Below are 26,713 nucleotides of genomic sequence, written 5' to 3'. Positions count from 1 at the left end.
ATCCGAAGGTACCAATGGCTTCTGGAGACCCTGTTCTGCCCTCCAGGAAACCCGCTGCCACCAGAATGAAACGCGGGCTGGTGATGGATGGTACAACTCGCTGGCTAGTTTGGCTCTTGTTATTACAGATCCTGAACTCAGGAACACTTAAGTCTTCTTCCCTGGTTTCATCCCTCTTACCGGACCAAGAAACTTTTCCCCATGGGCTGTTCCCTGGAGAGAACAGAATTCCTTTTCCTTGAGGTGACCAGCCATTCCTCCGTATGTTTTTCATGCTGTTGCCCTTATTGCCAGAACAGCACAAGGAGATGTACCCAAGAAGGTATCTCAAAAAGACATAGAAGAGCTGTCTGCACCTCTCTCCCCTATGATGCGATGGCCCTTCCTGCAAGCTGGAGACAGAGTCATGCGAATGCTTCCCAAAAGCACTCAGTGTTAACCCAAACATCTGACTCATGGGGATCATCATTCTGATGACTTTCTTTTTTTTTTTCCTAGGAATTGTTTCATGCTTGTATCTTGTGGTTATACACACATTTATTTTTTTATGGTTCTATGGTTTTTGGATTGATAAGGGCTTTCCAAGACAGACTTAGAATATTTTATGAGCACATACTGTGACAGCCACAGCACGTGCAATAACCCATGCAGAATACAAGACTCTTCTGACTTCACAGCTTGTGATTGCATGTTGGCACCTAATGATTGACTGAGGTGTCCTGAGCCCCTGGAAAAATCAAAGCACCAAAACAGCTTATGGAAACAAGTGGGTCTGCAGGCAGAATGAGCTGAGGTATAACAACAGTAAATTGTGCTGGAGATGAAATACAAAACTCATACGGATAACAACATGATCCAGGGTTCAATGCTTGGTGATAGTGAAAATTTAAACTGCTTCTGTTACTACAGAATTTAAATTGGAAAAAAGTTTCAAGATGGAAGAATGGAAAGATTATCCCAGAGCAGACAACAAAATAGCAACAATAACTTACATGGTCTATGGCTACACTCTACCACAGACATTTTAAGTAATATTTTATAAATACTATGAAAAATAACTGGCTTTCATATATGAGGCACTGGATGCTCTGGCTTTTGAACTGAATAAATTGAGGTTTTATTAACTGTATACTTGTGAGGTATCAGTAAAACTGTTGGGAGTAAAAAACCTACCCAGGATAGTTTTCTATTTTATATACAAATCTTTAAAAGAAAAGTAACATTATAAAGTATATTACACTTAGTTTTTAATTTATTTCAGCCAAATAAAGTTAAATAAAACTACTGGTCCTGATTTACAGAAAGAAGAGGCTTAGCTGAAAATGCCTGCTTTAAGAGGCTGGCTGTGAACAACGGGCTACTTGAAACCCAGGTCCAAAACAGTCTTTACCAGAAAGCCAGCACTGAAGGTACATACTCTTTTTTCCTGATCATGGCCACTCCTTAAAAGTTTTTGTTTCTTGTGTTTGTTTAGAGAGGAAAAAAAAAATAAAATTAAATTCTGTGTCTGATAAAAATTGAATTGCCTCCAAGCCTAATTTTTCAAGCGAACAGGTAAATTTTGTGCCATGACCTGAAGGGCTGCTCCTTCCCTTTAAGTGGCCCAGAGCATCTCCACCATCCACTCCCACTGATGCCTCTGAAGGGACTTTCAGGGATCATCCCAATGATCCAGCCAAATTCTGCATCTCAGACTAGATGGGTCAAAGAGCATTCCTACTTCTCATGATTCCCAACATCATGAGAACAACGTTCTGGAACAAAAAAACCTTATGATCTTCAGGAGAGAAGGAAACTTAACTTATACTTTTATCGTGTTGTCCAGGTCTCAGCTGGGATAGTGAATTTTGAAAGCACTTTTGCTGTTATGTCTCAACTTTTAGTACATATGTGTGCATACATATGTCTACACTTACCTGTATGTACCTTACATTTATATTTCCCTTTTTTCCAGACAGCTTTACGGATCATAATATCACCAGAAAATAATTTCTTACCTGGGGATATTATATAGAAGAAGTCCTTAAACTCATCCATCCAGACCTCTGCCAGTCTCCTGTTGTTCTTGTTGATGACATGCCCTGTGCCACCAGGGAAGGTGTAAGGTGTTGCCTTTCGGAAAACATGGCCAACATGTGAGCAGGTGACAATCTCAAGGGAGCCGCCGCACTGCCAAATCTGAAATGAAAAGATGCAGAAAACACTGACTAAAACAAATACAAACCACAATGTGTTCATAGCAGGAGGGACTCTGACAGATGGGTTAGCACCTATGTCCCTATTTATCTCCCCAGGTCACAATTCAATAGGAAATTTCAAAGTTTAAGGGAAACAGCAGTGGCAAACTCTTGACAGCAAGGAAAGTGCACAGGCTTTAACTGCAATGTGAAAGCTTGTGTGAATAGCTCATCTGGTTCCATGGCCTTACAACGTAAACCTACACAAAGCGCCATCTCAGAAAGGTGTCAGAACAGATTCAGTGTAGGGTATGTATACTATCTATATTTGAATTTTCCATGATTTCATAGACTACCAGCTTGGAAGTGACCTCAAGGATCCTCTGGTCCAGCCTTTCTAAGCAAAGCATGACCTAGACTAGATGGCCCAGCACCCTGTCCAGCTGAAAGTGTCCAACACTGGGGAGTCCACCACTTCCCTGGGGAGATTATTCCAACAGCTGCTTGTTCTCAGTGTGAAAATATTTCCTCTTGTGAGGAAAGAAACAAATAAAAACTTTTACATACAAATATGTGTATTTTTTCAAAGCAGAAACATGTCCAAGACCATCATGAGCAAAGGAAGGTCTTGGTTGCTATCACAGACAGCAACAGAAAGCAGCAAGCACAGGTAACTCTGAACATCACAGAACCACAGAAGTGAAACAGATGCAAAACACGTCTTCTCTGGTTCACATGCCAGTAAGTACCATGACCAACTCAAAAAAAAAAAAAAGAAAAGAAAAGAAAAAAATTACAGACAAAGAAGAGAATTTGGTGAATTTCTAGATGCAAACTGTCCCTGTCCACTACTGGAGCCAGAATCTATACTCTGAGTAAGCTCAGTGCATTCACTATGACTGCATAAGTATGAAAAAAAAAAACCAACATATAATCCTGGACTTTAATGCCTGGTTGTTAAATGAAGGAATTTATTTCTTTGTGAGATCACTAGAGTCTTGGGATCATATACCTCTGTATATCAACTGCTGTTCTGCAAGCTCCCATCTTTCCAGGCTCTGAAAAGAACTAGAGAAGATACTAGGGATGGTTAAATGCCCAAGTCTGCAGAACTGGAGGCTGAACACAGGCAACTGGGTGAAGAACAGGGATAAGTGAAGTGTACAGGGTGAAAGTTTTGCTGTTCTACCAGACAAGATCGATTCCTTGGGATTTACTCTTCTCTAAGGTTCACTGACATTTTGGCATAAACAATGGTATCAACAACTGCCCAGCTCTGGATTCAGGCTTGTCCCACCCTCTGCTTTACTCTCCTCCTAAGCAGCCATCAGGACTAAAATTTACAATACCTCTAGTAGTAAGAAACAGAATTTAAGAACCGTTGGGTGTTATAAACAGGAATGCCAGTACTGTCTTGCAATTAGAGCTCCTCGACACAGACATAAGTTACCATAGTAACTTAAGCAGATTTTATTTAATTAGGGCTAAATCCCTTTATATAATTTCATTAGTATGCTAAGTGATGTACTCTGCTGGGATGAGCAATGACAACATCAAAATATTCTTATATTTAACATCTTGTGTTTTGCAGCTCAGTGACAACTAGTTAGTTCAGGTGAAACTTCAAGTTGATGGATGCCAGCGAACACGTGATGGTACCAAACAGGAGCATGCATTACAATGGAAATACACACTACTAATATGCTCACAGAGTAACCTGGGGGTAACTCAGCAGATGGGGCAGTAATGAGCAGATGGCTATGTTAGGTGAGCTGTAACCCACAGTCTCTGTCCGGGGACCAGCATCTCCTGAGTCACTGTTGCTGTTCCCCTACCTCGCCCTGGCAGGAAATTCCTCCCTCCCTACTAGTTTATTTTTTTTAAGTATGGTCATGTACATTTTTTTAAGCCCTTTTTTGGCTGTCCCTGGTACAATCTGCTATCTATTACAGTTGTCATAGGAATGTGGATGAACATGCACCCTGTTTAGAACAAAAGGACTTTTAACTTTTCAGTAATATTTTAAAAACCCAAACAAATCAACCTTCCTGAATATCTCCCAGTAAAACAACACTTTCCAAGAGTTCATCTATCGGTCAAGGACTGTGAGATTGCAGAGATATGTTCACCACACAAACAAGATAAGCTATGGTAATACGTTGAAGAGTGTATGCTAATACACTTCTCATTGCAACCACAGTGAATACCCGAATTCATGGAATCACAGAATGGTTTGGGAGGAAGTGACCTCAAAGATCACCTAGTTTCTAGTTCATGGTTGCTCAAAGCCCCATCCATCCTGGCTTTGAACACTTCCAGGGACAGTGCAGCCACAGCTTCTCTAAGCAAATTGTCCCTCATACTTTGCTATTGAAGAACTCTTTCCAGACAACACCTCCACTCAGGTATTCAGTATCTGCCAGAAGCCTTTTACTGACACTGCTAACTGTTCCATGTAATGCTCCAAGAATTTTTGAGAGAAACTGTCATTAAATTTTACTGTAGTCTTTTTCATTTTAACATTCATCATATTTTTTTAATCCAGCAGAATTTCCAGGGACAGAATTTACTTGATCCTATAGATTGGGCAACAAGCATTGCCAATGAACTGTATCTTTCCTCCAACATGCCTAGATGTTTCAAGGCATGGCAACGATTTCATGAATTATTACTTTACTATAATCCATCTAGTTATCTTGGTTGTCTCCTCCTACAAAAAAAGCAGAAAAGGGAGCCAGTGTCTCCCACCAAACTGCTACACCAAGACTTGCTGCCCACCAACCCTGCCCCTAAAAACCTCTGCAGTCCATGAATTCCCCCAAATCAGTTCTTCCAACCACAGCACTTCAATCGTGTTTCAAAATTCTCTCTCTGCATCTTTCAACCCAGCACATTTTGCAAGTTTATTCCCCACCTTTTGTGGAAAGCTATTTAGTGGAAAAACAAGCAAATAAATAACACCACCCCCACCCCCACCCCCACCCCCACTCCCCCCCCCCAACATCCAGCCGCAACTTTACAGTGGAGAAACTCTTAACTGTCCCCAGCCTGAATATCTTCAGCACTAGCTGTTATCCCACTCACTAAGTCATTTCAACCCATCTCTTCTGACTAAGGAGATAATTTACAGAGTGCCACTTATTGAAATGTTTCAGTGAAGAAGAGATCCAGCAGATCTGCCCCATTTCCTAGGTCTGGAAAATGAGCTCTTTATAATTTACCTTTCCACACAAGACTAACTCATTTTCTATTTATCCTCTTGCTTACAAATACTTATTCCTTCAATGTTTGTGGCAAAACATCGTACACCATAGAATTAAAACTCAGGCTTGTATATGCTCATGTAATTTATCTATTTTTAAGTAGAGGTATGAGTTATTTAGAATTGGCTTTGATTTCACAGACATTTGAAGACCATTCCAACTACTGCATAGAATGAGTGCATTAAACTCTGTCTGATCTCTGGGCAGCCTCAGTATTTGTCATCTACCTATACCAAGAAAGGAAACACCACACCCCATGACTTGTCCTATACAGGTGAATCCCTCCAGCCTGCATAAAGCAAATCCTATCATTTTCTCCCATTTTGTCAGCACTTTCTGCTCCTTAGCATAAGGCTGTGACTGCCTGTTGCCAGCGGCGCTGCTGTAGTCACAGCTCCAGAAGTGTCTGTGGACACCTACACCTGGTGGAGATGGAACTATGGCATGGGCAGGGATTCTGGGTGAGCCAGACACAGGGCAACATGCAGCCCAATACCCAGATGTTGGCACATCTGCAATTCTGCATTCTGCAATTAAACCCTATAAAGGGGAGTCTTACAAACAATGCTTCTGCGCTACCAGTTATTGCCTCATGCTTGGGGGTATAACTTTGTTTCAAATCCCTTTGATGGCAAAATATGTTAAACTAATTCCAAAAGAAATGTAAGACTCTTTAAATTTTAGATTAAAATAAAACTAAAGTTTCAGGCTGCAGAGATATAAACACCAAAAGCAAAAGTCTTACATGTTAATAACTCTATTTACCTCATTTTAACAAACATTTCTTTACATAGAGGGTCTCTATTGTTCCAAATATGTGTTTATGGATGACGGTTTTAGATTAAACATCTACCACACATATGCACAGATCAAAGCTATGGTAAAAAAAAATCCCCAAAGATTACTGCAGTCGGAAAGAAGGTTAACATGTAAGCACAGGTACGTTAAATGAGTTAAACTTGTTTATTGCTATGCAGCGATGCGTAAGTAATAATTACGAAAAAAATCACTGAAAACTCTAATACCAAATATCTCTGTAATGAAATCAACTACAGGGGGGTTGGAACTAGATGATCTTTAAGGTCCCTTCCAAACCAAACCAATCTAGGATTCTGTGATCCTGAATATTTTCCCTATAAAAAGAGAATCCTGACATACCAAAAAATTAATGCAGTACAAAGAAAGAGAAAAATATACCCTTTAAATGTATGTAAGTGCACAAACATATTTTAAGTACAATTTGTGAGCAAACTGTACTCCTAAAACTAATACAGTCAAACAGCTAAGGAATATTGAAAAGCACAGAGACAACGTTTCAATATGTTTGCCAGGTGATGAGGCATTTATATACCCAAAATTCCGCTCACCCACATTTCAATGTTATGGTGTACTTCTGATAATAATCTCACATACATGCAACCTTTCCAGCCTCGCCAGGAGTTATGCACTGTAACTACAGTCATCCAAATCAGCTGAAGATGTTTATTTAAACATGTTTAAATGCTCTCTTACACCTATAATTTTGCATCTGAAAGCTGACTTGCACAGAGTCAGGCTGAAAAATTGCTATTAATAATCAGTTGTGCATATTGGGAAAAGCTTAGAATCATAGACTGGTTTGGGTTGGAAGCGTACTTTAAAGATCATGTAATCCAACCTTTGAGAAGAGCAAGATGACTTGGATTTGCATATCATGAGTCTTAAAACAAAGATGAGGAAGGTGGGCAGACGAAGAGTAACACAGGATGAACAGGACATCAGCCAAAACACGGTGACCACAGCTCAAAGACATAATCAGCATTATATAAAGAATACACATCACAACCACTGTCTGTGTGGCCTGATTTATCACTTTACACCTAGTTCCATTTGCTACATTTTTACAGTTTGCTACTGCATATAAAGTACATCCAAACATTAAAACTTCTATTATGAACGTTGCTAATGAAATATTTTCCAATAGTTCTCTTGATGTACGGTAATGTTGCAAATTCAGTAGGGAACACTGGAAAGCAGTTTGAACACCTACAAAAAATGAGACCCCACTTGTAGTACTGCATCCAATTCTGGGGCACCCAAAATACAAAAGACATGGACCTGTTGAAGCAAACCCAGAGGAGGCCATGAAGATGTTCAGGGAGGCAATTTGTAACATTTTTTGAGGATGCAGGGATTAGCAAAACAGGAAGTTTTGGTTTTGTTTTCTAAATACCAGACCAGCACCAAAACGAACCTGCTCCCATTCAATGATAAAAACATCCAGCACAGTAAGAACTCTAGAAATGTCTTTATAGCTGACACCTATTATAATACAGTTCCAAACCAGAATTTAGCATCAGTGTTTTACTGTCTGCAGTGAGATATTCTGGAAACCTGTTGGCTAATTGCAGGCTTGTAATGCAGCTGCTGGAGGAACCTCCCCAGCCACTTGGCACTCTTTGCTAGCAATTTTCTGCAGTTGTTTTACATCAGATTGTTTTTTAACTGCAGAGGCCTTGGCATTTTATCAATCCAGTCATACCTGATGTACTTGACTATATGTTTGGTTTTCTTTATAGATGAAGCCTCTAAAAACCAAGTAACAGCATCACAAGGCTGCCTGGCATTCCTATAGCAAATTTCCAGGCACTAGAAGCATGTAATCATTTTATTTATCTCTTGACACCGTGAGATAAATGTGTCTTATGTGACCCTCATGAAGTTCAACAAGGCCAAGCATAATGTTCCACACCTGGGTCTGAGCAATCCCAAGCACAAACAAAGGCTGGGCAGACACTAGACTGAGAGCAGCCCTGAGGAGAATTTCGGTGCTGGTTGATGAAAAGCTCATCATGATCTGGCTATGTGTGACCTTGCAGCCCAGAAAGCCAACCATGTCCTGGGCTGCACCACCAGCAGCATGGCCAGCAGGTGAGGGAGAGGATTTTCCCCCTCTGCCCCACTTTTGTGAGCATCCACCCCCAACCCCCACCTGGCTCCAGTGCTGTGTTCAGCGCTTGGGCCCCCAACGTAAGAAGGACATGGAGCTGCTGGAGCAACTCCAGAGGAAGCCACAGAGATGCCCCAAGGGCTGGAGCAACTCTCCTGTGGAGACAGGCTGAGAGAGCTGGGCTTGTTCAGCCTGAAGATGAGAAGGCTCCAGGGAGATCTTAGAGCAGCTTCCAGTGCTTAAAGGGGTCAAGAAGAGAGCTGGAGAGGGGCTTTTTACAAGGGTAGGTAGGGAGAGAACAAGGAGAAATGGCTTTAAACAGAGGGGAGATTTAGATTAGATATTAGGAAGAAGTTCTTCCCTGTGAGGGTGGTGAGGCCCTGGCACAGGCTGCCCAGAGAAGCTGTGGCTGCCCCATCCCTGGTAGTGCTCAAGGCCAGGTTGGACAGGGCTTTGAGCAGCCTGGTCTACTGGAAGGTGTCCCTGCCTGTGGCAGGGGGCTGGAACTGGATGAGCTTTAAAGGTCTCTTCCAAACCAAACCATTCTGTGTTTCTATGATCCTCGTTAGTCTGATGCACACGTTTCAGGCTCATTTTTTCTTGAAGTTTAAGTGGCAAAATCTTCTGAAGACATAAGGTAATTTTCCTTAATATGATGCCCCAAAATTCCTGGGCTTCCTCTCCTTGTTCCCCCTACCCCTTAGTCTTAGCACATAACATAAAAATAGTGGCAGAGCTGCTTCCCTGCTTTTATCACTAGGGCTTTCTGCAGAGACCGTGGCTATCGTTGATTTTCATCTTTGCACATGTTTATGGCTGAGATTTTTAATTTAAAGCTGAAATTAAGATCTCATGACAGTATTCTCATAAAGGTTTATGTAAGTTAAGCCCATCACTGGCTTACTCACACAAGCATTGATTAGAATTGAAGTCCAACTGAAACAGGACTCAAGCAATGATTATTTAGGAAAGGAAAAAGAAACACACACACACACAGAGAAGAAAAACAGACCCTCCAAGTGCTATATTATATAATATAAATTACATAAATGCTGAGGAAGGAGAAACTGTACCAAAGGCAGAGGTACCAGCTCAACCTGCACTGCGCTTGACTGCAAACCCCAAATCATCCTGACCAGGAGCTGGCTGACCTGTGCCAGGAACCCCAATGAGTTTCTTATGCAGCTGTCAACAGCCAGAGCAGAACAGCCCAAGATGAAGACAGAACAGCACCATTAAATTGCTAAACTTCTCAGGAAAGGCTTTTAAAATATAGTAGAATTATTTGAGCAAGAGTATGCATTAAGAATATCCTATTTAGGACATTTCTTCACCATATGCTGGAAGCCAAATGCATGCTCACATGCTGCTTTCAGCAGAAGATCAAATGCTTTCTGCCAAAATGAATCTATTATGCGAGAGAGCAGAAAAGGGCCATGGAATTGTAAATTATTTTATTCTGATGCACTTACAAGGCCTGACAGAAAAATGATCAATATTTGTATCTTTGTTAGAAAAGTAGCCACTGACAAAAGTAGTCCACGTATTCTCCAATAATACAGACTCTTAAAATTGCCTTGTTTGTCCCTCTGCATCAGAGTTGGTTTTTCAGGGATTATAATTTTTATGATGAAAGCCCGTTGTTCTTCCAAAAGGAAAGCTAAATATTTCAGACTACACTGAACGGGACCTTTCCACAGTAATGACCCCAAATTGGTGCTGCAAAAGGTTTTCTGTAAGTGATAACTAATGCCAACAATAACGCACTCCTTCAAAGTTCTCTCTGTCAGGATTTAATGTGCATCAGCAATTCTCAAAGTTTCAATGAAACAGGTAAAATTAACTTTACAGAAATCACATACTCTTAATATTTGGTGAAAAACAAGCAGTAGGAATATGAAGATTTAGCCTAAGAAAGGCATATATTCAACATTTTAAAGCAGCACTAGTTACCCTCTGCTCCAGGGATCACTTCTGTAGGCATGAAAAACAAGCCTACTAACAGGCTGAATTTAAAAATAAACTCCTATATAGGGGCCTATATACATCCAAGGAAAATTTTTAGGGGTCTATACATCAAAAAAAAGTTGAAATCTGCTGATTTATAACGTTAATGCTCAGAAGTAACTCTACCCTTCTCTTTTACTGGAAAGGAAAATATTATGGTTTACAGAAAATAGCCTGAAAATGTTTTCATATTCCCAGTTGATCTTCTCTAAAAATACCTGCTCCACCTGCTTCCTGTCTAAAGGACAATTACTAAATGCATTTCACTCAAAGAGATTTTATTCTTGTCATGGACAACATACCTATCACCAGCAGAAACAGTCACTTTTCTGCAGAATGTGACATCTCTCTGTGAGCTCAGCTCTCACACAGAATAAAATTCCCAGCCAGAACTTGCAAGTTCATGACAACATACACTTTCAAAAACTTCTATTAAAACATATATTTGACTTTTTACACTAAACAGATTTCTATCTTGTTATGTTATTTAGTATTTGCTCACAGAAAGCCTCATTTCTTTTATAAACAAAAGTATTACTAAAACATGTATTATTTTGAAACTGTAGAAATATTTAAACAGTAATGTTTCATGCAGTAAAAAGGACTGAAACACCATAATGAGGCATTCCCGAACATCTTGAGAATTTAAATTAACCCATGACTTGCAAGACAGCTAAAGCAGAAGTGCCCTGTCCGCGCCATAGGAACCGTTACAGCACAACTGTGTTTGTTGACAGAAAATGAAGGAAAACGGCAATTACCCTAAAAGACATTTCAAGATTCTCGCCACCCCAGATATCCATTCCTGCATCGTAAGTTCCTATCTCTTCAAAGTAGTTTCTGTCAATAGAAAATAGGCCACCAGCCATAGTAGGGGTCCTAGTTGAAAACAAACAGAAAGAAAAAAGGGAAAAAGAAAAGAAAAGAAAAAATACCTTTTGAAAGACACTGTGGAATTTATTTAGTGACACTACAGTACATTTCACTACCTCAGACATTTTCACTATAAATATATTCTATGCACAGCAACTTAAATATAAACTACTAACAATAATAGTATGGTTTTGACTGTATACTCCGTGTGCTTGACTTTCAAGCAGAGCTCCCCCAAAGCTGATGAGAGCGCTGCCTGGGTGAGACCTGCAGGATTGCTTCCTACCCACAAAATCACAATTCCATAGATTATTTCAGGAGCATTGTAATGGTAAAGTGGATGGAATTTTGGCCTTCTGCATCCAGAACAGCAGCTCAAATCCAATCTGAAATGCTTAGTGAAGAGAGTTTAATGCCTCAGGTTTGCCATAGAGAGTAACTAAATGTGCATAAAATTACCAGGCATAATCTCCCTTAACAGGATTATAAATCCTTACAACAGGCAAATCCAGTCAGAGTACAACTTCTCTTTGTGTAAAGATGTCCTCTTTCCCCATAAATACCTGCTCTATTTTTTTCAGCATTTGATGTCTACAGGAAATGAAAACTGCTGACTCCAGTTCACAGGAACATCATTCTGAGATGCTGTACCGATTCATAACTAATGCGTACCCAAAAAAACACAGCTCAGCGAACCTCATGGGATGCATGGTCCATACGCACTTTAGCTCAGCTAAATGTGTTGCCCCAAGCACAGGCTTTTCAGCCCAAATGTGTCCCTGCAGCCACTGCCACAAGAGCTGTGCTACAGTCCTGTCCACCTGTCCACAGACGTCAGGAGGGGTGTGAGGTGACAGCATCCACCACATGCGACAGATGGACTTTGGCGGAAGGAGTTTGCCAAGGTCTCAGCACCCCTACACCTACAGTCTTTGCTGGTGGGGACCTCAGGGCATGTTAGTTTAGATATGGATCAAAAGTCATGTTTCTGTCCTCAACTTCAAACCCAGCTGCAAAAACAACTGCATAAAACATCAGCAGGTTCAACAAGTTCAAATGCAAGGTCCTGCAAATGGGTATGGGCAATCCCAAGCACAAACTGGGTGGGGACTGGATTGACAGCAGCCCTGAGGAGAAAGATTTGAGTACTGGTCAATTAGAAGCTCATCATGATCTGACTATGTGTAACCTAGCAGCCCAGAAAGCCAACCACATCCTGGGCTGCACCACCAGCAGCACGGCCAGCAGGTCAAGAGAGGTGATTCTCCCACTCTGCTCCACTCTTTGTGAGACCACACCTGCAATTCTGGGTCTAGGTCTGGGGCCCCCAACATAAGAAGGACATGGAGCTGCTAGAGCAACTCCAGAGGAGGCCACAGAGATGCCTCAAAGGTTGGAGCACCTCTCCACCTCTTGGAGAAAGGCTGAGAGCTGGGCTTGTTCAGCCTGGAGAAGAGAAGGCTCCAGGGAGATCTTAGAGCAGCTTCCAGGGCCTAAAGGGGTCAAGAAGAGAGCTGGAGAGGGGCTTTTTACAAGGGTAGGTAGGGAGAGGACAAGGGGGAATGGCTTTAAACCGACAGAGGGGAGATTTGGATTAGATATTAGGAAGAAGTTCTTCCCTGTGAGGGTGGTGAGGCCCTGGCACAGGTTGCCCAGAGAAGCTGTGGCTGCCCCATCCCTGGCAGTGTTCAACGCCAGGTTGAATGGGGCTTTGAACAGCCTGGTCTAGTGTCTAGGAAGATGTCCCTGCCCATGGCAGGGGGCTGGAACTGGGTGATCATTAAGGTCCCTTCCAACACAAACCATTTTGTGATTTTATGAAAGTGGGCAAGACTGAATTTTGAGAATGCATAATATCATGCTAGCTCAACACATACAACTGCACATCAACATACAGTAACTACTGTCTGTATCTCAAAGATTCAGTCACAAAAATCAACTAATTCATTCAGATATTTAGTAAACTGCTTGCAAAGACTGCTAGGAATATCTGCTATCCCGTGGTCAGATTAGGCACCTGAATCTGTCCAAGTGCAGCATCTCCAGCATCAGCACTTCTGCCCATCTAAAGCTCAGCTTCTGCAGGAGCTCCTGCATTTGGAGACAGCCTCATACAAACAGTGATATAAAACAAACTGCTACCATTTTTCCAGAACGCAAGTAAACAGGAACAAAACTTTTCATGTGCAGTGCAGGAAAACGCTAGAAGAGAGTCACCATGTGCATTCCCACCCATGGCAGAACCTGAATCACTTGGGCAGTTCCCAGATCTTCCTTTGGTAGGTTTCATATGTCCTGTATGCAAGAGGAAATAGATCAAGTACTCCCCTATTTGCACACACAACCACAGAGTTCAACTGTTGGGTTAGTGTGGGTGTTGTAAGGCCTCCAAGACCCTAGTCACAGAGCGCAGTCATTCAGGGATGGTCGGGGATGGTGCTGTGCTGCACAAAGCTTTTCCCAACGTGGTAGTAATTAGTGCTTGCTTACTCTTGAACACAGATAATCCAGATAATTTGCCAGCTGTGCAATTATTTCCTCTTCTGCAAGAGCTATCATTGCTCCCAGAAAAAAAAACACCATGACTTAGCAATGAAATAATACAGGACCCTGAGTTTGTGAACACCTCATTTCTATTTTTCTCCTTGTGCTCTCAGCACTGGAAATGCTCAGTTAATTAACTGTCTCTTATTTGGACAGGGCTAAGCCTTCCCAGGTTTCAAAGCCACTTTACTGCCCTCAGCCTTGCTGGGTTTCTGCCACAAGTAACACGGATGTCCCCAAAACTATGCTGGGAGCATGTGAGCAAACTGAGCAGATGGGAATGGCCAGGTGGTGTGACCCTCTACCTGCTTGGGATCATGACGGTTAAATACCACCTTGTACAGGAAACATAAAAGAGAGCTGACTCTTGAAATCTTTTTTAATTGAAATGGTTTTGTGCCAGATGAATATCAATGCAAAAATATTATATTTAAAGTAAATTTCTATTATTGATTATCCAGAAACTCTATAGGCCTATGCAAAACTATTCACACTGATACCAAAAGCTGTGGCAGTCCATGGTTTACTCACTCCTTCAAAACTGGCCAAGTCCCCTTAGGACTCTCAGGAATTCACAAACATTCTGAGTGAGCCTGTGCCCAGCACTGCACGCACTAACTTCACCTCCTGCCTGCACTGATTTCCTGTCCCCACTAACCTTACTGAAATGAGTAGTGTCACTGGTTTCAAATTAACAAAATCATCCCAACTTCTCTGCCTGCAAAAGAAACCTCACCCAAGACAGGATTACCAGCATCGTGACAAGCAGGTCAAGGAAGGGATTCTCCCCCTCTGCTCTGGTGAGACCACAGCTGCATTGCGTGTCCAGCTCTTGGGCCCCCAACAAAAGAAGGATGTGTAGCTGCTGGAGCAAGTCCAGAGGAGGCCACAGAGAGGCTCTGAGGGCTGGAGTACATCTCCTATGGAGACAGGCTGAGAGAACTGGGCTTGTTCAGCCTGAAGAAGGTGGCTCTGGGTGAGACCTTAAAGCAGCTTCCAGTGCCTAAAGGGGTCAAGAAACAAGCTGCAGGGGCACTTTTTACAAGGGTAAGTAAGGATAGGACAAGAGGGAATGGCTTTAAACCAACAGAGAGGAGATTTGGATTAGGCACTAGGAAGAAGTTCTTCGCTGTGAGAGTGGTGAGGCACTGGCACAGGTTGCCCAGAGAAGCTGTGGCTGCCCCATTGCTGCCAGTGTTCAAGGCCAGGTTGGACGGGGCTTTGAGCAACCTGGTCTAGTGGAAGGTGTCCCTGCCTGTGGCAGGGGGTTGGACTGGATGAGCTTTAATGTTGCTTCCAACCCAAACCATTCTGTGGCTCCATGATGATTCTATGATACTCTGCCTCCTCTCCTTCCTCATCCTTTCATTTCTTCACCTGAAGGAAGACAGTCTGTGCTTGAATGATACCAAATTTTCCATTTTCACAAAGATTCAGGCATAATCAATTTTTGAAGGATGCAACTGAATTTTACACATAGAACCGGATTCTTCCAAAATGTCATCAGCAACTGTTCATGAAAAACAGTGTTTCTCTAATAACTCACTAACTGAAATTGGAAGTGCTGGGTTTAATGCTGTAAAACATAAGTGACTATGCACCAATGTACACTGCAGATTCTCAGACAACTGAAATGCAGCAGGCAGGACTTTTCTCTGCTATGTAAATTTAATGTTGCACAAACAGATCTGCAGAGCTCTCGCTGTGAAAACAGCTGAAATAGTAGTATTAGACAGAGTAATGGTTCCTACAGGCTTTTTTCTCAGCTTTGTGCCTCCTAGCTGTATTTTGCCTATGTGAAGTTATAATAACAACTACAGTAATGTGTTATGATTAACCAACATTCAAGCTGACTTTCAATTATATTTTGGAGATAATGTCTGTTTCTCATTTCTACAATTATTAGCAGCAGGCAGGATTCCTGGTCATGTACCTGCACCTTTGACTATTCTAAGAGGGGCTGCAGAACATGAAGCATGGCAGTAATCCCAGGTGTGCTGCATCCCTCCAATTCCCCAAATGCAATCCAGCATGCTGTGCTGGGCAGGGAAAACAAGGAGGGGTTGGTGTGGAGCAGCTCCAAGGGGATGTTCAAGCCAGGACCCCCCAGCCTGCGAGCTCCCTAAGGATGTGTACCACCACCTCATGCTGCATCCTCCGAGCTCCCCATCCTGGCACCTGCTCAACAGGGTCCAGCAGTCATAAGAGCAACAACACTAATGACCAAGACTGCTATCTACATACCTTAGAATAAGGTTTTTACACTGGTTTCAAATACTGCTGTACATCATCCATGCAGTATTAAGTGTAATCAACTCTAAGTTTAATCAGCCGTAATAATAAGAGGATAAATACAATATGCTCTGAATATTTTATCTTGTATTTTTCCTCTCAGTAAATAATTTATACTTGAGAAAATATTTTCCGGAAAAATATATATATTTTTATATTTTTTTTAGTATTTATAATACTAGCCTGGAGTGTCTTCAGCTTAAAAAAACTGAGGACAAGAATGGAAATATCCAGAGAAATGTGCTGTGCAGAGACTGTAAATGCCCAGCACAGAAATAGTTTATGTTTTTAATACTGTAGATGTAAGAAGACAAGATGTTTGTAAACTAATCTTATAGTGCAGGCAAGTTTTCTATTGCCACAGGCAAAACCATAGGAGGAGAAACAAGTTCACTTAAAGCCAAAGGATGTTCTGCAAAGTACAAGTGGAAAAAAGAAGAATTAAAGGTTTCACAAGACCCTGGCCTTAGCTGGCATTACCCATGAACACTGAGCACAGAACCAGGCCCCACCTGAGAAGGAACTGCACTGCCCAGAGCTACCTGTTTCTATAATTCTCAGATCCACCTGTATCGACCACACCATCCACAGGAAGCTTTAGCTTTAAGCTGCACCTCTGCAACAGGGCAAACATCCAGGTTTTGTTCCCAGAGAGGCCTTTGGTAACAGAAACAGGCTTTGTGCTTAAAAATAACACATTTTCACAAGGTCTCATTGTTTATAAAGTTTACAAAGCCAGAGGTGACTCCAGTGGCAGTGGAAGTCACAGCAGTTACTCTGTATGGAAGCAATAATATCCCGAGGTGCATCCAAACATCAATGAATAGTCTTGACTACTGAAACAAAAGAAAATACAACTGTACCCATGGACATGACTCCTTGGGGCTTGTTGTACCCTCAGAGTAGGAAATTTCCCTCTACAGCAACACCTGGAAGCCCCTGTAATCCCCATGGCTCTCAAAGCCACGGCTCCTCTCTGATTCTGCAAATACACCTGAAAAAAAACAAACACTTCCACTGATTCTAACAAACCTCAAAGAATGAAGCATTTGTCTTGAACACCTCTGTCTTCAGGAACAACCTTTTCTTCAGGGTTTTCTTCTAAATGTCCCCTCCCTGTTGTCAATTTACAGTGTCAGTCCTAGCGAAGACACCTCATGCACTGAAAGCTCCCTGACATTACTTCTGCTTTTGATCATGTACATGTAAAAAAATTGTGAGTACCCTTTTAAAAGCCCCCAAGAAATGCCACAGACTTCTACCATCTCCAGCCCCAAGATGTGGAGCACTGAGAGGGGGGTCAGGGGGGAGACAGCATGACCCAGTGCCCGGAAGAGCTCCCACCATGAGCACTGCCCACCCTTCTCTACTGCCTTTAAATAGGGAGTGCTTGCAACCCAGAAATGCTTTCACTGCCTTCACAAAACCTCAGTTAATAGTCACCATTTTAGAATATTCTGGGAAAGGTTATGCTACCAGGGTGTTAGCTGACCTGAGAGCAAGCCAGATAAGAGAACTAGAAAGAAAGAAGAGAAGGGATCTTAGACTAGGGTTTAAGAAACAGAAGAGGGAAAGGAGCAAAAGTGGCAAAAGAGCAGGAATAGCACACATGTATGGATCTCGGATAAGAACCTAATCTGGCTGGGGCAAGGCACCATTCATTAGTGTGCAAGGCACCCACGAGTCCCTGCTATTCTGTTTGCTAACAATATGACAATCTAACTTTTCTAACGGAAGTCAAGAAGAAAGCTCCTTCACAGCTGTACTGCATGACAATTAGCTGTGGAGTTTCCATATCAGTCATTGAATTAATTAACCTTTTCCCACTAAATGTAGAGATTCCAAGAAAGGCAGATATTTGAGTCAAATAACTCAGGAATTTAGCAGTTCCTGTTCCCTGGGTAAACATGCAAGCAATGTCTCATGTCTACGAACTAGAAAGAATCAGGCACCCTATTCCCAGCGTACAGTCCCTTTGACCTTCAACTTCACTGAGGTTACTGGTCACAGCTATGCACTACCTGGACGCTGCTTATTGACTAGCAAGCTCTTACCAGTTAGATATCCTGACCTTTTCCACAAAAATGCTTATACCATCGCACAAATTATATACATAAATAATAAACTGTATATAAAATAATTCATAGTTTGAAAATGCATGCATTATGATTTTAAATCTAAAAAGCAAAGGTAGGAACCTTGACACTAGCGTGCTCTGCTCGCTCCCTGAAATGCCTGTACACCAATGCACGCAGCATGGGGAATAAACAGGAGGAGTTAGAAGTCTGTGTGCGATCTAGATGTTATGACTTGGTGGCAATTACAGAGACATGGTGGGACAGCTCACATGACTGGAATGTGGTTATGGATGGCTATGTCCTTTTTAGGAAAGATAGATCAGCAAAGCGAGGTGGTGGAGTTGCTCTTTATGTGAAAGAGTGACTAGAATGTATTGAGTTCTGTCCAGGGGCAGATGAGGACCAAGTGGAAAGTCTGTGGGTGCAAATTAAGGGACAGGCTGGTACGGGTGGCACAGCTGTGGGGGTCTATTATAGACCTCCTGATCAGGATGAAGGAGTTGATGAGGCTTTCTACAGGCAATTGAAAGCAGCCTCACGACTACATGCCTTGGTCCTTATGGGGGATTTTAACTACCCCGATATTTGCTGGAAGACTTACACAGCCAGTCATTCACAGTCTAGGAGGTTCCTCCAGTGCATTGATGATAACTTCTTAATGCAAATGGTGGACGAACCAACTAGGAGAGGAGCGCTGCTGGATCTGGTACTCACCAACAAGGAGGGTCTGGTTGAAGTAGTGATGGTCAATGGCAGTGGGCTGCAGTGACCATGAGATGGTGGAGTTTAGGATCTTGTGTGGGAGGAACAGAATACCTAGCAAGGCCACATTTCTGGATTTCCAAAGGGCAAACTTTGGCCTCTTCAATCAATTGCTAAGGGAAGTATCATGGCAAAGGGTACTAGGTGGTAAAGGGGCTCAAGATAGTTGGTCAGCATTCAAGGACCACTTCTTCAAAGCTCAGGATCAGAGTGTCCCAATGAGTAGGAAGTCAAGTAGGGGAGCCAGGAGACCAGCATGGTTAAAGAAGGAACTGCTGGGCAAACTCATATGGAAAAAGAGAATCTATGGATTATGGAAGGAGGGGCTGGCCACTTGGGAGGAATATAGGACAGCTGTTAGAGGATGTAGGGAAGCAATTAGGACAGCTAAGGCCTCCTTGGAACTTAATCTGGCAAGTCAGGTCAAGGACAATAGAAAGGGCTTCTTCAAATACATAGCGAATAAAACTAACACAAGAAGCAGTATAGGCCCACAGCTGAATGAGGTGGGTGCCCTGGAGACAGAGGATATAAAGAAGGCAGAGGTGTTGAATGCCTTCTTTGCCTCTGTCTTTACTCCTGCAGACTCTCCTCGGGGGACCCTGATTCCTATAGCCCCGGAAGGAGTCAGGATAAAGGAGGAGTTTGCTTTGGTAGATGAGGATTGGGTTAGGGATCAGTTAAGTAATCTGGACATCTATAAATTGATCGGTCCGGATGGAATACACCCGCGGGTGCTGAGGGAGCTGGCAGAGGTCATTGCTGAGCTGCTCTCCATCATCTTTGGTAAGTCGTGGGAAACAGGTGAGGTGCCTGAGGACTGGAGGATGGCAAGAAGGAGGACCCAGGTAATTATAGACCGGTCAGCCTTACCTCCATTCCCGGAAAGGTGATGGAACAACTTATTCTTGACACCATCTCTAGGCATACCAAAGATGAGGGAGTCATTAAGAGCAGCCAACATGGCTTTACCAAGGGGAAGTCATGTTTGACCAACCTTATAGCCTTCTATGAGCAAGTAACTAGGTGGATGGATGATGGTAGAGCGGTAGATGTGTTTTTTCTTGATTTCAGTAAGGCATTTGATACTGTCTCCCACAGCATCCTCATAGATAAGCTAAGGAAGTGTGGGCTTGATGATCAGGTAGTGAAGTGGATCAAGAACTAGTTGGAAGGAAGAAGGCAGAGAGTTGTGGTCAATGGGGCAGAATCCAGCTGGAGGTCTGTGACTAGTGGAGTCCCTCAGGGGTCGGTGCTGGGACCAGTGCTGTTTAATATTTTCATCAACGACCTGGATGAGGGAACTGAATGTACCCTCAGCAAGTTTGCTGATGATACTAAACTGGGAGGAGTGGCTGACACACCAGAGGGCTGTGTTGCCATTCAGCAAGACCTGGACAGGCTGGAGAGTTGGGCGGAGAGGAACTTGATGAAATTCAACAAGGGCAAGTGTAGAATCTTGCAACCCCATGTACCAGTACAGGTTGGGGGCTGACCTGCTGGACAGCAGTGAAGGGGAAAGGGACCTGGGGGTCCTGGTGGATAGGAGGATGACCATGAGCCAGCAATGTGCCCTTGTGGCCAAGAAGGCCAATGGCATCCTAGGGTGCATTAGAAAGGGTGTGGTTAGTAGGTCGAGGTTCTCCTCCCCTCTACTCTGCCTTGGTGAGGCCGCATCTGGAATATTGTGTCCAGTTCTGGGCCCCACAGTTCAAGAAGGACAGGGACCTGCTGGAGAGAGTCCAGCGCAGAGCTACAAAGATGATTAAGGGAATGGAACTTCTCTCTTATGAGGAGAGGCTGAGGGAGCTGGGACTCTTTAGCTTGGAGAAGAGGAGACTGAGGGGTGACCTCATCAATGTTTACAAATATGTAAAGGGTGAGTGTCAGGATGATGGAGCTAGGTTTTTTCAGTGATATCCAGTGATAGGACAAGGGGCAATGGGTGTAAACTGGAGCATAGGAGGTTCCATGTGAACATCAGGAAAAATTTCTTTAATGTGAAAGTGACAGATCACTGGAACAGGTTGCCCAGGGGGGTTGTGGAGTCTCCTGCGTTGGAGATATTCAAGGCCCGCCTGGACCAGTTCCTGTGTGATGTACTCTAGGTTACCCTGCTCTTGCAGGAGGGTTGGATTAGATGATCTTTTGAGGTCCCTTCCAACCCTTAGGATTCTGTGATTCTGTGAACTTATCAGTGTTGTTATGGAAGAGAAATATTTTGAGTAAAGCTTTTGTCAATTATGTGGATTTTTAATACAACAAAAAGCAGAATTTAGAAGGCTTTTAGAAAAAAAAAATTAGAAATTTTAGAAAAAAGAATTTGAGGCCAGCTGTTATATTGCATGCACACAGACAGGTAACCCAATGATGTCTGTATTCCATGCCTATTCCATTGATGATTACAAAGAAAAAATATGAATAAAGACACATTCAACCCACATGAAACTGAAGTAATGTTTAAGAATGGGGAAAGCAACACGGAATAAAAAAATGAACTTGCCAATTTGTTTCTAAATTTTTGGTATGGGTTAGGGTTTTGTTTATTTTTATTACCCCATTTTTTGAATGTTCAGGTGGCAACAGCTGCCAAAACCATTCTCAGCTGAAATACACTTGCAGAATTTGTGACACCTCAGGACTGATGTAGTGCAGCAGTCTCTTGGACTGCGCTTGATAAGCATTTGGAAATACCAGCTGGTGCTGAACACAGCTTATGACTTATTAAATGTTGTTTCCTACAGGAAGGCTGTTATCCCCGAGCAGCTCCATGGATCACTTGCTTTGCTGATTCTCTTTCCATTGGGTAAAAGGGAAAATGAAACAGGGAGCACCTTATCCTGACACTGAAGACGCCGAAATGCCTTTACTATGTGGTCAGAAAGAGCATCTCTATGTCGAAGAGCTGACACTTTTGTCTGAAGCCAGCACAATTACACACCAGAGCTCAGCTCTTCACTCTAAAACACTTGTCTAAGAGATATTTCTGGGGCACACAGCACTTGGCATTAACCTCTGTCTTCTTCACCCAGACCCTGCTCACTAACAGCCATCTCACCAGGAGAATCCCCAGAAGCCCAGGTGATCACCAGCTGAAAGCTCCTGGAGGGAAAAAAAAAAAAATTGAGGGGGAAAAAAAAAGTGCTGTTTTTTGTTTTAATAATTTTAGGAGTCAGTCACACATCTGATTCTGGATTAACTTCAAGTACTATTCCATTTCAACATAGGAGAGTAAGAGGTGGGATTTGCATTTCTTTGAGAACTCCCTATGTCTGTGATTTTTTTCACAGGAAAGACAGGATAAACAGCCCAGCAAGTGGCATGGTGGGAGCACTGCATGAGGTTCTGCAGCTCGTTAGGGTAATTAACTCTACCAATTTTAACACACACCTGAGCTCTAATGAAATAGCTGCTGGCAGACTCCACAGCTGAGTGGTAACATTCTAGATCATGAGAAAAACAGTTCTCTCAACTCAAAAATAGCTTCATCACCCCTCTGCTAACAACAGGGTATGTTCCTTGGGACCCTGCTCATGTTTCCCAAGATCACTGCCTAAAAATAAAATCTAAAAAATTTGGTCCTTTCCACAGACTTTTTAAAAGGGCCTGTAGGAACAGGACAGGGGGAATGGCTTTAAACTGACTGACGGTGGATTCAGATTAGATATTAGGAAAAAATTCTTCCCTGTGAGGCTGGCGTGGCACTGGCACAGGTTGCCCAGAGAAGCTGTGGCTGCCCCTTCCCTGGCAGTGTTTAAGGCCAGGTTGGATGGGGCTTGGAGCAACCTGGTATACTGGAAGGTGTCCCTGCCTGTGGCATGGGGGTTGGAACTAAGTGACCTTTCAGGTCCCTTCCAACCCAAACCATTCTGTGATTCCATGATTCTGTGACTCCAGGCTTTGAAGGACAAGCAATGAAAGATTTTGCCCATTTTCTGGCATAAGCAATTCTGAAAGGCTTTTCTTGACCAACTCACTGCCTTACCTGGAAGTGTGTCACAAACCTGCGCTGTGACTGTTGCTCCCTGAGATCTCCCTTTTATCTGCCTGCTGTGCACAACTGGGGGTATGCAGGACTGGAATTTTGTCCACTTCCTCATGTCTCTCACTCAGAATTGAAACCATTACATACATTTTATTTAAAAAAAAAACTTTTCATGAAGACCACAGAAGCTATTAGAGCTGAGCAAATAACCCACTGCAAGTAATTTATTCGATTTGCTCTGTTTCAGCTTCATTTAAAGTTTTTATAGAGGTTTTGTTACAGTCTGTGGTTTAAGCAATTAAATGAAAGAGGTCAGGAATGATCACAGGAATTCAGGACATACTCTTAGATCATTTTTGACTCAGTGTGCACAGTCATCAATTTTCTAGGCAATAAAAGCATACATTTTAAGTGCAAATCATCATAACCGAATACTTGGATTCAGTGTTCAACAATTTAAATTTCAGAAATATGTTCTGGTATTTGCCTTAAATTATGAAAAGACAGTAACATCTGTAAACACAAGGTCGACAGGCTATTTGCAGAAAACAGGGAAGGAACTTAAAAATCAGGCAATATTTTCAATTACTGTATGGTGAAAAAAAGATATAAAGGACTTTTCTCAGCTCTGATACCTACACTGCAGCATTAAGGACAGGTCAGATTTTGGTCTTCACTACCCTGAACAGTATGCCATTCTCTGACACATGTTCTCTGATACTGCAGCAAAACCTGAGATATATAGCATTATCATCTACATAAACAAGTACACAGTAGAGTTAAGTAGCTTAGTTCTCTTTGATTCACTCACCTTACAGGCAAGGTCCTGTCTCCTTTTCTCCTGTCCATCTCCCTTTGCGGAACTGGATACCAGCGAAAGTTCAGTTTCCAGTTAAACCCTCCGTAAGTCATATCAGATCCAGCCATGTATTCAAAAGTGTCATCACTGATCACATCGATGATTGGGCAGACAACAGTTTTCCTGTAAGGAAAAAATTGGGCTTTTTTAAACAAAACAGGTTTTCATGGTAGTAAGAAAGAGTAAAAAATTCAGAGTATTGACAGTCACACAGACAAAAAGTTATGCCTGGTAAAAAGAATGGAGAAAGCTGGCCATCAGGATGGGGGACATGCAGACCTTGTGAAAGTAAACGGCGCAGGTTGCTGTCATTACTGGCATTATTATTCTTACTGTCAGCAACATAAATCCTGCTGTAAGAATAAAAAGTTTTTCACCTATCTATTTAGAAACTAGATTTTGACACAAATATTAGAAAACCTTCTATCTGCCTTATAAATTAAAAAAGAATAAAAGAATTAATCTTTATTTTCAGATCAATGATTTGTTTCATTTCTATTTTTTAGCAGAACAGAGGAACCAAGGACTGGCTGGAGGCAGGAGGCAGATCCCTGCACCTGGAGGGGGAAAGCTGCCCTTACCTGTCTTCCTTTATCCTGGCCAGCAGTGGCTCGAGCCAGCCCAGGGTGCACTCACAATGTGCGTCCAGGAATGTTATCACCTGCCCTTTAGAGGCTGCCGCACCACGGAGCCGCGCACGGATCAGTCCTGACCTCTGCTCCATCCGAATGATTTTTATGGAGACTTCCAGATTTTTCACGTAATTCTCTAATGAGGCTTTCAGAAACTCTGCCAGAGATAAGCGGGAAAAAAACCAAAACCAAAACAACAAAAACAAAAACCCACCAAAACCAAAGAAAGAAACAAACAAACAAAACCAAACAAAATACCCAAAAAAAAACAAAACAGAAGAAAAGTATTATTTTTTGTGAGGTTCAGCAAGTACCAAGGACTCAAAATATAACTGCTGAGTTTATGCGTCATGCTTGGCCTTCCAAGGACGGCCATGCACAAACACTGCCCTTACACAGGAAATGCGTTTTGACTTATTTAGAGTTGTTCTGAAGTCACAGCTGAGCTATGGGGGTTTGCACAAACACTCTATTCCAGGCAGCCACATGGAAAACAGCCCACGCACACAGACACATCTGCCCGAGCATCTCTGCCCAAGCATCACAGAAATTTTAAAGAGCTGTGATCAGTTTCCTTGAAATAAGCCAGCAGCCAACAGGGAGTGCAAAATGTGGACACTGATCTGTCTATGGTTAATACCAACATGTCTATTTTTCACGAATTTCACCATTTCAGTCCTTTAGGAATCCAACACTTTGCTTTTAGGGAAAAACTGTAGTTACTTGGGCTCAAGTCCTCCTCCACCTTCCTGCCCAGAGAAACATTAAGCTGACTTTTTTCCTGAAGCAGGGAAATCCAGGACAGTAATTACAGTTAAGTTAATGCTACAGAAATAAAGGCTGGCTTAGCTTGCACCTTCTGTCTCTTGATCCATTGCACCTACATGTTGTATTTACAATGATATTAATTTGGCTACTCCAGGAAAATTTATCATTCCATTGATTTCATTTATAGAATGCAATGTGATTCCTTTGCCAGGTAATAGCAGTTTCACATGTAGACCGTTTTCTTTCTAAACCCTGGGTTTAAAATCCAATCGTAAATGCTTGGCAAGAGGCACAGGTCCAGTTCAACATGACAAAAGGAAGTCAGACTTCACCACCCTTTCTGCAGGTGAAGTCTGCAGTGGCACTGAAATAACACAAGCAACAGGACTCCTCTCATCCTGAGCCTACCTCTCTCGCTGGCATCATCCACCAGGATGATTTCCGAAAGCAGGTGGTGCGGTGACCGGTTTATCACACTGTACACAGTCCGAAGCAGAGTGCTCCAGGCTTCATTGTGAAACACAATAACCACACTTGTGTTGGGAAGCTCATCAGGATAGACTTTAGTCTTGCACCTGCCAAAAAAAATAAAACAAACAGAAGAAAAAGAAGGTTAATCTTTAAGAAAATCCCTGAAGAGCTCTACCAACAGGACAGCCTAGAAAAGGGTCTCCAAACCTGTAAGTGGGATACATTTTAAACCAGTTACTGATCTCTTCAAGCTCCCAGTCTGCAGCCCGAAGGCAGAGGGGATTTGAAATTCGGTTTTCTTACTAAGAAAACACAGCAGAGCACCCAGAGGAAGGTCGCGCTGCTGCATTCCCAGCTGCCTCAGGCTCACGGTCTCCTTGCTCCCACTTGGTATACCAAGAAATCAGCTTCCAGCAGCCTTTGGATCAACGCGTCCTGACATCACAAACAGAAAACTCTGGACATGGGGTATTTAATATTACATGTAGTGAGTGGTTAAAGTGAGGTTAAATAAGTCTTTTCTTGTGAGAAATCCCAAATTCTATGGTTTGAAGTACACAGGCCTGAGACTTCCCCATTTTTAGTGGTTTCTTAGAAGAAAAAAATTACTATTTTCTACAGCATTCTATATGCCTGTTGAATGGAAGATTGAGAGGTCTATAATCTCATTGGAAAATTGAGAAATTAAGGCAAAGTGAGCAACAGATACCAAACACTGCTGATTTTGTGCAAGCAAATTAAAGCTATTTGCATATTACAAGGGACAAACCAAAAATTTGCACGTTTCTTCATGCTTTGGACACATTTCAGAACCAAAGCTTAAATCAGTTTGCTGACACAGGTCAAGTGATGGCACTTAAATACACCTAATAGGGATTCTTAACTGTTGTGACTTGAAATAATTTGCACTTTTATATATATATATTTTGCTGTAGTATGATTTTCTGGCTGTACTGTTCCCACTGTGGTCTGGGTTCAGGAAAGGACAGGTGAGCATGGACGTACTTTCTTCAGCAGCAGCACACATACCAGTAAATTAAACTGCATGTAAATGGAGAAGAAATTATGTATAG

General features: G+C 42.4%; 1 protein-coding gene across 4 annotated transcripts in view; it reads right to left on the bottom strand.

The window, feature by feature from the left end:
• The window catches only part of GALNT13 (polypeptide N-acetylgalactosaminyltransferase 13), a 156,332-nt gene that overhangs the window by 47,730 nt on the left and 81,889 nt on the right, over window positions 1-26,713 (bottom strand). For all 4 annotated transcript variants that reach the window (XM_061446035.1, XM_061446045.1, XM_061446065.1 and 1 more), the window contains exons 5-9: window positions 25,578-25,744; window positions 24,351-24,558; window positions 23,722-23,892; window positions 11,138-11,255; window positions 1,998-2,178 (exon numbers count right to left, since the gene is read on the bottom strand). In XM_061446035.1, the coding sequence (XP_061302019.1) occupies window positions 1,998-2,178; window positions 11,138-11,255; window positions 23,722-23,892; window positions 24,351-24,558; window positions 25,578-25,744 (845 nt within the window). The remainder of the gene's footprint in view (window positions 1-1,997; window positions 2,179-11,137; window positions 11,256-23,721; window positions 23,893-24,350; window positions 24,559-25,577; window positions 25,745-26,713) is intronic.

Source organism: Pezoporus flaviventris, unplaced genomic scaffold (genome assembly GCF_033815535.1).
Source record: "Pezoporus flaviventris isolate CSIRO_AGI_PZ_B2104156 unplaced genomic scaffold, CSIRO_AGI_Pfla_v1 ptg000001l, whole genome shotgun sequence".
Classification (NCBI taxonomy): domain Eukaryota; kingdom Metazoa; phylum Chordata; class Aves; order Psittaciformes; family Psittacidae; genus Pezoporus; species Pezoporus flaviventris.
The sequence above is the reverse complement of the archived record's forward strand: the minus strand, read 5'-3'. Positions and strand labels throughout refer to the sequence as shown.